The following is a 12183-nucleotide window of genomic DNA, read 5'->3' as shown; positions in this document are numbered from 1 at the left end:
AAGTGTGACCGTTAGCCATGGATACATTTCACTGCTGGCCCTTCAAAGACAATGTTTTTGATGCGGTAACGACCATCCTAGCAGTGTACACGTAGGTTACAACACGGGCCTTGCGAGAGAAACAAGCGATGACCTCGCATCCGACAGTATTTTTTCGTTAGCGGTGACAGTGTCTGTTGGCGTCGCGGCAGCTCATTACTTAAGTAGAGGAACTAGCGCTGCAGTGCGGAAATTTACTATAACGTTATAGCAGGCTATGCCTACATACTTTTCTGCTTCATATGCCTCTCGCAATTCGCCTCGCGTGTCAACTTGTAGTCATAGTGCGTGCCACAGTTTTGCTAGCGTTGTGGTTGCGGTGGTTACTAGTACTCTGGATTTGGAATACTCTTTTCACAAAGGTGACTGAGGCTCGTATTCATAAGCGCTCCTTCACTCAAGGGCTCCCCTCGACTTGACGAAGTCAAGGCGGAGCGTGCTCCTCCACTCAAGGAGCCGCTGCATTTCATGAACGCTTCTCCACACTTCCTTCGCCAAGGGAGGCCTTGGGAATGCTCCCTCCACTTAAGTGAACTGCATGGGCCGAGAAAAGCAACTGATAACGAGAGTATTCGTAATTGTGGTTAGGATATGCATATATCTGTGTAATAAATAAACGCTTTTCTTACTCATTCTTCTTTTATAAATTGACATTACAGCAAAATACATGCATTTAGAGTGGTAGCGCGTTTTCTTAGGCCTTGAGCCGGTAGAGTTAGCGAAACCCCCGCTTCAAGTCTCGCAACAGTGGCACCCAGGCAGTTGAACGAACAGCTGTTGGCGTTTCGTCTGCTACGGAACGTGTCTACCTGCTTAGTTTATTTTGTCTCGTTTGCGTCTATTAATTGCAGTTTATATTTACGGTAGTGTCTGCGTGTGTGTCGTTTGAGAGCCTACTTTCGCCGGGGTGACTAATGAACTACGTGAGTGATGGCAGGAAGCAGAACATATGGTTTGTTGCTTTGTTTACTTTCGCTTTGATGAGAGCCTTCTGATCACTAGTGTAGCCACCGAACGTGTAACGCGGTGGAGTGAGTAATTTCTACTTTATATTACATTACATTGGTGTACTTTTACAATTCACCATCGTCAAAGATTACTTGTAAGTGAATTCGTTCTCGCTGCGGGAGTACGTGAACCGTCCCTGATTTCAAGAGACTGTGCTATGTTCACTTTCCTCATTGACTGCGAATTTCAACGTGGAACTTTCGTTGTTGTTCCTCTGCATATAATACAAATTTTGGAAGACGATGCTGGCAACTTCTATTCAACGTTATACCAGGGTAGCGGTGATTTGATTGATATGTTCGATTTAACGTCCCATAACCACCACATGATTATGAGAGACACAAGCCCGCATTCACAAACGCTCCTCCACTCGACCCTTCACTCGAAACGCTCCTTAAGGGGCATTTTCCCATTCACAAACCGCCCTTCACATGAAACGCTTCCTTCACTTGAACAAATCTTGAGCGTTTCCTCGAGATTGTCAAGGAAGCGATCGAGCTACCTTGAATCGTCCCTCGAGTGAAATATTTGCGCCAGCATCGCGTCCATGGCGGAGCCCGTCTCACTTTTACGGCGTTTCTCGATCAAGTAGGCTGCCACCGCCGCGTTCTTTCGACAATCACGGTGCGCGTTTACTACGGAGCTGTCTTCGAACGGTTCAGCAACGGCTACTGTGGCGCCGGAACAAGCGGGCGTGGTGTCAAGAGGAGCACTCACCAGTGCCGTGATGTGTTGCGTTCCGTGCATGAGCCAGTGTGACTTCGGGTGTGCGTATACTCTTCGTTCGAGTGCTCCAAGACTTACTGCGGATTCCAGTGCTTTGAAGTGTTTTGATGAAGCTCACACACCGCATCAGCTCAAGCGTTGGTGCGAAGGCTTGACAAGCAAGCGGCATGGCAACCTTTTGATGCGCTGGGTTCAGCGTACTTTAGAGTGTCTTCCACTCCGGTGAACCTTTGCTTCCCTAGCCGAAATTTATGACGAAGCACACCTTCGTTAGACGATCATCTGTACCAATGAGAAGGTAAGTTCTCCTGTCTTTTTTTCCTGCTTTGGTCAGATTACTATTAAAGACAGTTTAAGAAAAGCACAACACAAAACATTGGGCGCAATGAGTGTGCTGCTGTAGCTACTACGCGTGAAACATAGCTTCTTTATACAGAGTCTATGCAGCTCACAATACCAATGAACAACCAAGTACACATTTATGGGATCAAGCAAATGATCATGCTCTGTGAAACCTGCATGTACGCAAAAGTGCGTCGAGTGTCGTATGAAAACGCAAACATATGAAATTTAAATACAGCAGATACATAATGAGATTGTTTTTTTTTAATTTAACCCCATTCCTACCCCCCGAAGAAGAATTGTTGGCTATGGCACTGATTCGTGCAGTTAGATAATGAAATTATATACCCATATGCCTGGTGAGCTGCCCAAGTGCCTGAGCCAAACATGTGTCCAAATATTCAAAGCTCAATACTTCAACCATGTCTCTTCTTGAACGCGAGACATACTAATGAATGTGTGCACAGATAGAATTAAAGAAAAATGCGGCTTTTGTATCCAAGCTATTACCATTTTCTAATAATATTTCTTGCCTCCTTTGTGCAGGGGACCAGCTGCCGACAGAAGAACACAGAGAAAAGGCCTCCTAGAATCTGCCGTATTATCAATGCATTTCAGAGTTTGCACGACTGTATACAAAAGCACGAAAACAGCAGTGAATGCGTGCAGCCACACTGCATTAGGCGCGCTATGGTGTCTACTTCCTTAATCTTATTTATGATGTCCTCCGAGCTCGTACTTTCTCTTTACAGTGTGTAGGTTGCATATGTTTGATCGATGAACACTTTTCATTTGCAATCTTATGTTTGCCACGTTGCTCCTCATCAGCCACATGTAATAAAGGTCCATTTGCCATTCACAACTTCTGTTTTGTTCATTTATTATTACATACATATCGTCGTGTTTGTCTTTTCATGATGAGACAGGACTGCAAAAACTACTTCTCCGATTCTACAGGAAAGCAGTTCTAGGAAACTTAAACTTGTTTTATATAAAGCAGCACCACTCCTCTTCCACGGAACTAAGATGGCGTGGTTCTAACTGGTAGACTTGCTAATGATGCAGCAATAGCGGATATTTTATTTACAGGGTTCTGACCAGATGTATCTGCGATCACTGCAATACTCTTGAGCATTTTTTGCCGCTTTGTTGCACTGGTCTTCAATAAATCAGCAGAATAATATACGATGCTCTTGACGACACTTTCTCGAAGGTTGAGAGAACCCACAGGATAGTTTTTAAAACAGTACAGCACCAAAAGTCAGACGCGGCTTCAATGTTATGATTTCCAAAAAAATAAATCATCCCCTATAATTTATGTTGTGCCGGGGCTTTGGAATGCAGCACAGACACCACTATCCTTTTCAACAGGTATTTCCAGTAGTTATATTGCAAATAAAATCCAAAACATTAGTGCGAAGGTCATTCATGCACTAACAATTGTGCTTCTGAGCATGCAGATGAAGGAGACGGGAAAAAAATTTAAGACGTTGCCGCTGTGTGAACTTGGAGACGGAAGCTACAAAAATTTAAAGGTTACTTCTATGCGAATCTGTCAAATTAGACGCATCCACAAATGCAGGACAAATAGAAAAACAGTGCAAAAACAATAACTTATTCCTTGGAAGTTTAAAATGCTAAAGTTGACACACACACACACACACACACACACACACACCAGTCCCTGTTAACCAACTATATATGTTACTAAGTGAAGAAAACAACTTTAAAATGTATTTTTTGCCAATAGTAAAAGAAAGGCACACGATCGCTTTTCTCAACTTGCGTAGCAGTCTAATTCTAACGCTCAGCCACGAGTGTAACATGCCTAGTTTTTAACGCTACCCTGGTATAACCTTGAATATCAGTTGCGAGCAATGTCTTTTATACAATTTCCTATTATACGCAGAGGAACAACTACGAAAGCGCCACGGTGAAATTCGCAGTAAATGAGAAAAATAAACATTGCACAGCCACCTGAAATTAGGAACTGTGCACGTACTCCCTTAGCGAGAACGAATTTACGTACGAGTAATTCTTATACATAATGCGGTGGTGAATGCTAAAAGCACGTCAACATACTGTGATATATAGTACAAAATACTCATTCCACCGCGTTATACATTCGGTGGCTACATTAGTGATCAGAAGGCTCTCAGTAAACCGAAAGTAAACAAAGCAACAAACCATCTATTGCGCTTCCTGTCATCACTCACGTAGCTCGTTAGTCACCCTGGCGAAAGTAGGCTCTCAAACGACACACACGCAAACACTACCGTAAATATAAACTGCAATTAATAGACGCATACAAGACAAAATAAACTAAGTAGGTAGACACGTTCAGCAGCAGACGAAATGCCATCAGCTGTTAGTTCAGCTGCGTGGGTTTGACTGTTGCCAGACTTGAAGGAGCGTTTCGCTAACTCTATCAGCACAAGGCTTAGGGAAACAATACTACCACTCTAAATGCACGTATTTTGCTGTAATGTCAATTTGGAAAAAAGATTAACTAGAAAAGGCGATCTCTTAATGTACATAGATAGGCAATTCTTAACCACAATTGCGAATACTCTCGTTATCAGGCGCTTTTCTCGGCGCATGCAGTTCACTCAAGTTAAGGGAGCATTTCCAAGGCCTCCCTTGGCGAAGGAAGTGTGGAGGAGAGTTCATGAAACGCAGCGGCCCCTTGAGTGGAGGAGCACGCTCCACCTTGACTTCGTCAAGTCGAGGGGAGCCCTTAAGTGAAGGAGTGTTTGTGGAGACGGGCCACAGGGTAGCGTTAAAAAGTAGGCAAGATACACTCGTGTCTGAGCGTTTGAATCAGACTGCTATGCAATTAAGAAAAACGATTGTGTGCCTTTTTTCAACTAATGGCGAAAGCATCATTTTAAAGTTGTTGTTTTCTTCAATTAGTAGCATATATAGTCGCTTAACAGTGCGTGTTTGTGTTTTTGTGTTTCAATATTAACATTTCAATCTTCCAAGGATGCTTGAGTAAGCAGTTATTTTTTTTTCATCTTCTTTTCGCCATGCATTTATGGATGCTCTAATATCACAGAGTCGAATAGACGTAATATTTAAATCTCTGTAGCTTCCGTCTACAAGTTTTGACAGTGGCCTCGTCTTAAAATTTTTGTCCTGTATTCTTTACGTCCAAGCTCAAAAGCACAATCATTAATGCAGGAATGACCTTTACACTTATGTTTTGGCTTTTTATTGTAGAATGTGATTGCCGGGAATACCTCTTGAAAATGATGGTGTTTTTTGTGCTTCATCCTAAAGCCTCAACAGTACATAATTTACAGAAGATGTTTTATTCTTTCGGAAATCATAAAATTGAAGGCGTTTCTGACTTTTGGCGCTGTTCTGTCTTAAAAACGACCGTGGTGGTTCTCTGAACCTTGGAGAAATTGTCATCAAGAAGCACAGTATTTTACTCTGCCGATTTAACGAAGACCACTGCAACAAAGTGGTAAAAAATGCTCAAGAGTATTGCAGACATCGCGGATACATCTGGTCAAACCCCTGTAAATAAAATATCCGCTATTGTTGAAACATTAGCATGTCTGCACGCTGGAACTACGCCATCTCTGTTTCGGGGAAGGGGAGTAGTGCTGGTGTATATAAAACAAGCTTCATTTTTGTAGAACTGCTTTCCTGTAGAATCGAAGAAGAGGTTCTTGTGATTCTGTCTCATCCTGAAAAGACGAACATGGCAATAATTTTGTATTCAAAAATGAACAAAGTAGAAATTGCGCATGGCAAAATAAAACTTTATTACAATGGGCTGATGAAGAGCCATGTGGCAAACACAAGCGTGCAACTACAAAGTGTGCATCAATCAAGCACATGCAGCTGACGCACTGTCAAAATATATTTTGAGATAAGACATCATAAATAAAAACGAGGTTGTAGACACCATAGCGTATCTTAATTAGTGCAGCTGCACACAGTCGCTGCAGATTTTGTTCTTTTGTATACAGTCGTGCAAACTCTGCAATGCATTGCGAATATGGAACGTTTTAGGAAACCTGTGACGAAACGGGTCGGCGCCGCTTCTGCGCCCACACGTCGGAGCGATGCCTCCAAACACGGGCGCCGGCGATAAGAACATTCTCGCCCGAAAGAAGCAAGAAAACTGTGTGTGTGCCCCGATTCAGCGGCAGTCGTTGTCGAACCTTCAGTGCGGAAGTATTGAAGCTCTGTTACCCCACATCTGTTTCCCGGAAAACGAACATACTGCACCGCCATGGCCGACGAGGAAACCCTTGCTGCCCTTCAAGAAGTACAGCAACTGCAACAACTGCAGGCCCAGAAGCCAGTGAAACAGAACCAAGAGCAGCAGCTCCGGGAACAGCAGCAGCGCAATGAAAATGAAGCACTCTCGTCCGACGACCGTGCACCACCCCACTTGGGTCACGCCCCCGAAAACTGCGCTCCAGCGGTCCCAGCCACCTCGGGCGCCTCTATTGCTGCGGCCGCCACCAACACGGATGTTTGTCGCGTCGCCGTCAAACTTCCGCCGTTTCGGGCAGAGGCGCCTGACGTGTGGTTCGCTCAAGTCGAGGCGCAGTTTTCTACGGCACGCATCACCGAGGACCGGACGCGCTATGACTAATTCGTCGCCCATCTAGACTCTCGCTATGCGGCTGAGGTTCACGATATGCTTGCGAATCCCCCGGCTGATGACCGTTACCTACACCTTAAAAGGGAACTGATCTACCGGCTCTCACCTTAACAAGACGAGAAGATGCGTCACCTACTCCAGCACGAAGAACTCGTTGACCACAAGCCATCGCAGCTCCTGCGTTACACGCGTGACCTCTTGGGCAGCACCCCAGTCAACGACTCCCTCTTCCATATCATCTGGCTTCAGCGTCTACCCTCACACGCGCAGGCCATCCTCCAGGTGCAGCCGAATCTGCCCCTGGACCAGCTCTCTCACATCGCTGATCAAGTCGTCGAGATTTCGTCGCCAGCATCGCCTCTCACTGTCAACGCCGTTGACAGTGAGAGGCGATGCATGACAGTCGTATCAGTGCATGACAGTCGTATTTTCGACAACAGTCGTGCACGTGTTCTGTACGAGAAAAAACGAGCACCGGGTATCCTACTTGGCGATGCCGGATACCGCTGCACGTCTTTCCTCATGACACCGATGTCTGACCCGCCACTGGACAGCCCGGAGAGCCGGTTAGTACGCCTGTATAACCCTTTAACTTTCATCTCCAGAACGAAACGTGTACGTGTGTGCTACCTATCGCGCTTGAAGTCTTTTATTACAATAAGCGTGGTACATGTATCGTTTTTGGTGCCCTGAATATATCCCACGTTACAATAGAATCGGCATATTAGCAGCAACAGTTTTGACTAGCGGCCTGGCTATAATACTCAAGTGTATCGTTTAATAAGTGTAGGTTCATACAGTAATACGACATTGATTTCTTTGCATAGGTATCAAGCAGCTCACATGCGCACTAGAAACATGATCGAGCGGGCCTTTGGCGTGTGGAAACGTCGCTTCCCGTGTTTAGACATGGGGCTACAAAACTTGGCGGAGCGCTCCGCCATCATTACAACGGCCTGTGCTGCCCTACACAACCTTGCAGTCCTAAGGCAAGACGCGGAACCACCACCTGTGATTATCCCACAACACTTAAGGCGGCAGCAGCCTGATGTGGCGAACCAAGCCGACACCCTACTCCGATCTCGATGCCGAATGCGGCTGATTACTCGTGCACTTACCTCGCCTAATGAATAAATTGTGTAACGTGTTCTTTTGAGTAGACCAACAACCTCAGATTGGGAAATATATGCATGTTCAAATACGGGAGCATGCTGAAAAGTTCCTGAATTCATCACGTTTTAGGTTTTCTTTTCATCCTTGCTGACTCGCAACAATAAATATTTTTTATCACGCATGGAGCTGTTGCAGATGTCTTTTGAATAAAAGCACCAGGTGTGTGAGATTGCACACATGCTTTATTTTTGTTCCGGCCGGGTTTCTATGCGCTGCTGCTGCTGTTTTTTTCTGTAATTCAAAAAGGAGCTTCTGGCGCTCGATGTTGAAGCGCCATTTTTGCTGCTCCAGCTGCTGCTCCAACAGCTGCACTTGCATTTCATGCAGCTCCTGCTCCCGCTGCACTTGCATCCTGTGCATTTTTCGTTGGTGCAAGAGCTGCTGCTTACGCAAGCGCAGCTCCAGGGCATGCAGCTGTGCCTTGCGCTGCTCATCATTTTTCAGGGCCTCCATTCGGGTCGTAGCTTCTGGGGCGAGCACACGCTCTATGGCTGCTAGGCGGCTTCGCGTTGATTTCGGCCGTGGGCGTTCTCCTGCACCAACTAAATTTTCTCCATTTTCTTCTGGAGCTGCTGCTGCTGTTCGTGACTCCTCGTTTCCAGGAGCAACTACTGCCAAGGTGTCAGAGGGACAGCTTGCGCAAGCACCTTCCGTGGGTGGCTGTGTAGTATGAGGTCCTGGGGAACCAGCACCCTCGCTCGATCGCAGTTGTGGCTGAATTGTCTCGTCTGCACACACACAATACAATTGCATAAGGTAGGGAAACGTAACACGTGTAAGCATTGTCAGCATGACTGTTATATGCTGCTGCAAGTATAAATACAAGCACGTTTTATATCACGCATCAGGCCTGAAAGTAAAAGAGAAGTGTGGCAATTTATCCGGGTCATGCCTGGCCTGTTACTTGCACACATAATTCATAATACTGTTCTGTCCAACCTCAATATCGCTATGGCAGTAGCTAAGAGACCTTTACTGCGGAATACCTCAGCAGCATTTTATTTAAAATAACTTTACCCACATCTTTTTCCTGAAGTGTGTGATATACGTTAACCACATATAACTGTAGAAATAACTTATCTTCAATATTCCTGTTTTATGTTAGTCACACAACCCGAGAAGCCATGTTGCCAGCACTTTTATAGTTGCATGCAGTTGGGCCGTATGACTAGCGGCGCCTGTGCTCCCGATTTCGGCAAACCCATAGCTCTTGGTAACTCCAACAGCAGGCCATGGCATGAAATTGGTTGTGTCTGCACATACAAAAGAAGCAGAACTGGTGCTCTGCTGGCATGCGACGTAATCAGAAAAGCCTCTTTATGGTACAGGCACAAATATTTGTGTGTTTGCATGCTTCTACGTGAACACGCGACATTTTTAACGAATCAGTACGTTATGGAAATATAAAAAGTAATAACAGTTGTAAATATGAAAATAAATTATGTGAGCTGGTGGCATGCAACACCGTCACTCTGCAAACATCAAGCCTTTACCAGTAATCACACATGGTGACAGATACTTCATGTGCATGCATACGGTATCAGACACAAACACAATAAAGAAAGCGACTGTCCTTCACGAATATGAGCTTCAGTTGTAGCAAAAATATTGAATCAATTGGCGAAATCTATCCCTGGCAAATCAAGAGTACTAGCTCGCGGGCTAGTCAGCCTCTTGCTGCCGGGAAGTGGCGCTGAGAAAAGGGCATCTTCACACAAAAGCAAAGCTGAAATACAATTCCAAAGTTGGGCTTATTATAAGGCCACCCATGATGTGAAATGTATGTGTCACACAAGTACTTGCTGAACCACGTCAAATTATGCTAGGAACGTTTTAAAAGAGTAATAGCAGGCTTATTACATAGCATTACTTTCTGTTAACACCATGGCATGTTCTTGTAATGAGAATGAGAATTATTTGTACACGTAAATTTTAGTAAAATGGATACGCAAATGGTAGGAACACAGGCATTAGTCACAAAACAAAACAACATTGAAACGCAACTCCTCCCACATTGTATACTTGCATAAGTTGATGTAATATAGCAGCACGACAGTTGCTACATCTGATATTGTCTGCCCAATCGTCTTTTACCAAGCAGCTCTTCCGTGTTGTCTTGGCTACCAGTGAGCATTCTCTCGAAAATCCGCGACGGCGATAAAGAAAGCACTGGCTGATTGAGGTGGACTCCATTGCTGTCATAAGGGTTCTGGAGCCGTGTCCCCATGTGTGATGCCGCCGCTCCAACAAGCGCCAATGAGGGGCTCATTGGCCGGCAGGTAGATGGCCCGCCCCCTAAGGTGCGAAAATGTTGTTACGTGGATATATTGAAATTTCAAGTGACAGCACAAAGAAAGTGCTTAAGGAAGACAAGGCATATGCGAGAGAAATAGGCAGCGAAAATTTATAATACACAGATAACTATTTAATGTACTACTACTATTACCCATTTATTTATTTATTCATCATACCTTACAAAGCCCAATACGGAATCGAGTAAGAAGGGCTAGTACAAAGTAAATAGAGAAATATACATCAGTAAATACAAGAAAAGAAATTAACAGAAAAACGGTACAGTGATTTAAGTTGGAGAAAAATTATGTCCTGCAAAAATACACAAATACTGACAAAGAAACCAAAGCTTGCACTTATATATAATATATATGTATATAGAGTGCAAAGCACGTTCAAACTGAGCAAAAGCATTTCTTAATTCATAATGAAATGACACACTTGGCACCCGATGGCGAAAAAAAAGTGCAGGAAGATTTTGCCGAAAAAAAAAAAGAACGGTGACGACGTGATGCTATTTAAAAAAATGTTTCTGCAAGCGAAAAACCGTCACCCCCTTCCCCTGAAAGAGAACCCTGAAAGAGAACCCTGTGCACGCCTATGATTCGCACAATTCTGGCAGGTACACATTTATTTACGACATATAGATCAGAGCGGAACCTATGCCCTTATTAGGGCTTTATCGGATAGCTTACGCAAGAGACGCAATTTGAAAACTCATATATGACCCCCATACGCAAACGCTACGCCCATGAGGCCTGCTAACTTATTCGAAACTCCCCACTTACAGTAGTAAACAAACGTAAACTTACCTGTGGCATACAAGTTTCGCTTTTCCTCTGACTGCTTCTTCCACTTGAACTTTTCATTGTCCCACAACTTACGCAGCTGTGCCACCGTAACGCGACGAATGCCTGGTTGGCTGTTGTATTCGCTCGTCAGCTTTTCCCAGGCACTGTCCTTAGCGCGCTTGGCGAGCGCGTCAGTTATCTTGTTTTAGATAACTGCCTTGTGCCGCGTCACCATATTGACAAGCAGTTCACGCTCCTCACGCGTGAACACGAACCGCGTTGCGGTGGTCTTCCTGCCGTCACGCGCGACGCCACGGTCGTCGTTGAGAGACATTGCACCGTTTGTCACTACGGCACCATGACACGAAATGCAACAAAACTTCGTTCACGCGTAAAACGAGTCTTCGCAAAACTGGCATCTAATCCTGGTGGCTTCGGCTCTGGCGTGGCTTGGCTAATATGGTGCCTGCCTGATATCGAAACTAGCTTATAGTATTTGAAATCTCGCCTAATACTTCCACCGTATACACATTTATTGACAGTCGACAATTTTTTAACCTATCCAAAGTGTTTCAACCTAAACTTTTGTTATTTAATGTGGTATTTTATCATATACCCTCGCTACCAGATGCGTCTTGCGTAAGTCAAGTGAAGGAGCGTTTCTCGAGTCGGCCCTTGGCGAAGGAGCCCTCGAGTAGCGTTCATGAAACACATCGGCTCCTTGAGTGGAGGAGCACGCTCCGCCTTGACTTCGTCAAGCCGAGGGGAGCCCTTAAGTGAAGGAGCGTTTGCGAATACGGGCCTAGGTGATCGATGGAAACGCGTACATCCTTTCCACTGATTTGCAAGGCTAATGTTTGGTCGTTGCGACAGATGACATTGTAAGGTCGGGAGTAAGGCGGCTGGAAAGGTGCGCGTACGGTGTCGTCACGGAGGAAGATATACGAGCATGTTGCCACGTCCTTAAACACGAACGGGGTCGGCTCGCAGCAGGGGTCCAATGGAGTCGATGGCTGGGGTCCGATGGAGTCGAGCGACGAAGTCTGCAGTGTCCGAACTGGTTACATGAGAGGTCGGAGCGGAGAGGATTTCTCCAGGTAGGCGAAGCTGCTCCCCGTAGACGAGTTCCGTGGCGTGGCTTGAATTTTTGGCTTGAAAGTTGCGCGCAGACCGAGAGCGGCGGCG

General features: G+C 45.3%; 1 protein-coding gene across 1 annotated transcript; it reads right to left on the bottom strand.

Annotated features, from left to right (window-relative positions):
• Positions 1-8014: 8014 nt before the first annotated feature.
• Positions 8015-11410, bottom strand: LOC142776703 (uncharacterized). Its single transcript, XM_075880862.1, has 3 exons — positions 11020-11410; positions 10010-10210; positions 8015-8643 (listed from the first exon to the last, which is right to left on the bottom strand). The coding sequence occupies exons 2-3, from the start codon at positions 10182-10184 to the stop codon at positions 8030-8032; spliced, it is 789 nt and encodes a 262-aa protein (XP_075736977.1). The 5' UTR covers positions 10185-10210; positions 11020-11410; the 3' UTR covers positions 8015-8029.
• Between the last annotated feature and the right edge of the window lie 773 nt (positions 11411-12183).

The sequence above is a fragment of the Rhipicephalus microplus genome, chromosome X (assembly GCF_043290135.1).
Source record: "Rhipicephalus microplus isolate Deutch F79 chromosome X, USDA_Rmic, whole genome shotgun sequence".
Lineage (NCBI taxonomy): Eukaryota > Metazoa > Arthropoda > Arachnida > Ixodida > Ixodidae > Rhipicephalus > Rhipicephalus microplus.
Note: the sequence above shows the minus strand (reverse complement) of the source record. Positions and strands in the feature narration are given on the sequence as shown.

Coding starts and splice junctions, on each gene's coding strand:
- LOC142776703 (XM_075880862.1), bottom strand. CDS start 10,184: ATGAGCCCCTCATTGGCGCTTGTTGGAGCGGCGGCATCACACATGGGG. Junction 8,644..10,009: donor CAACACGGAAGAGCTGCTTG/GTAAAAGACGAT, acceptor GTGTGTGTGCAG/ACGAGACAATTCAGCCACAA.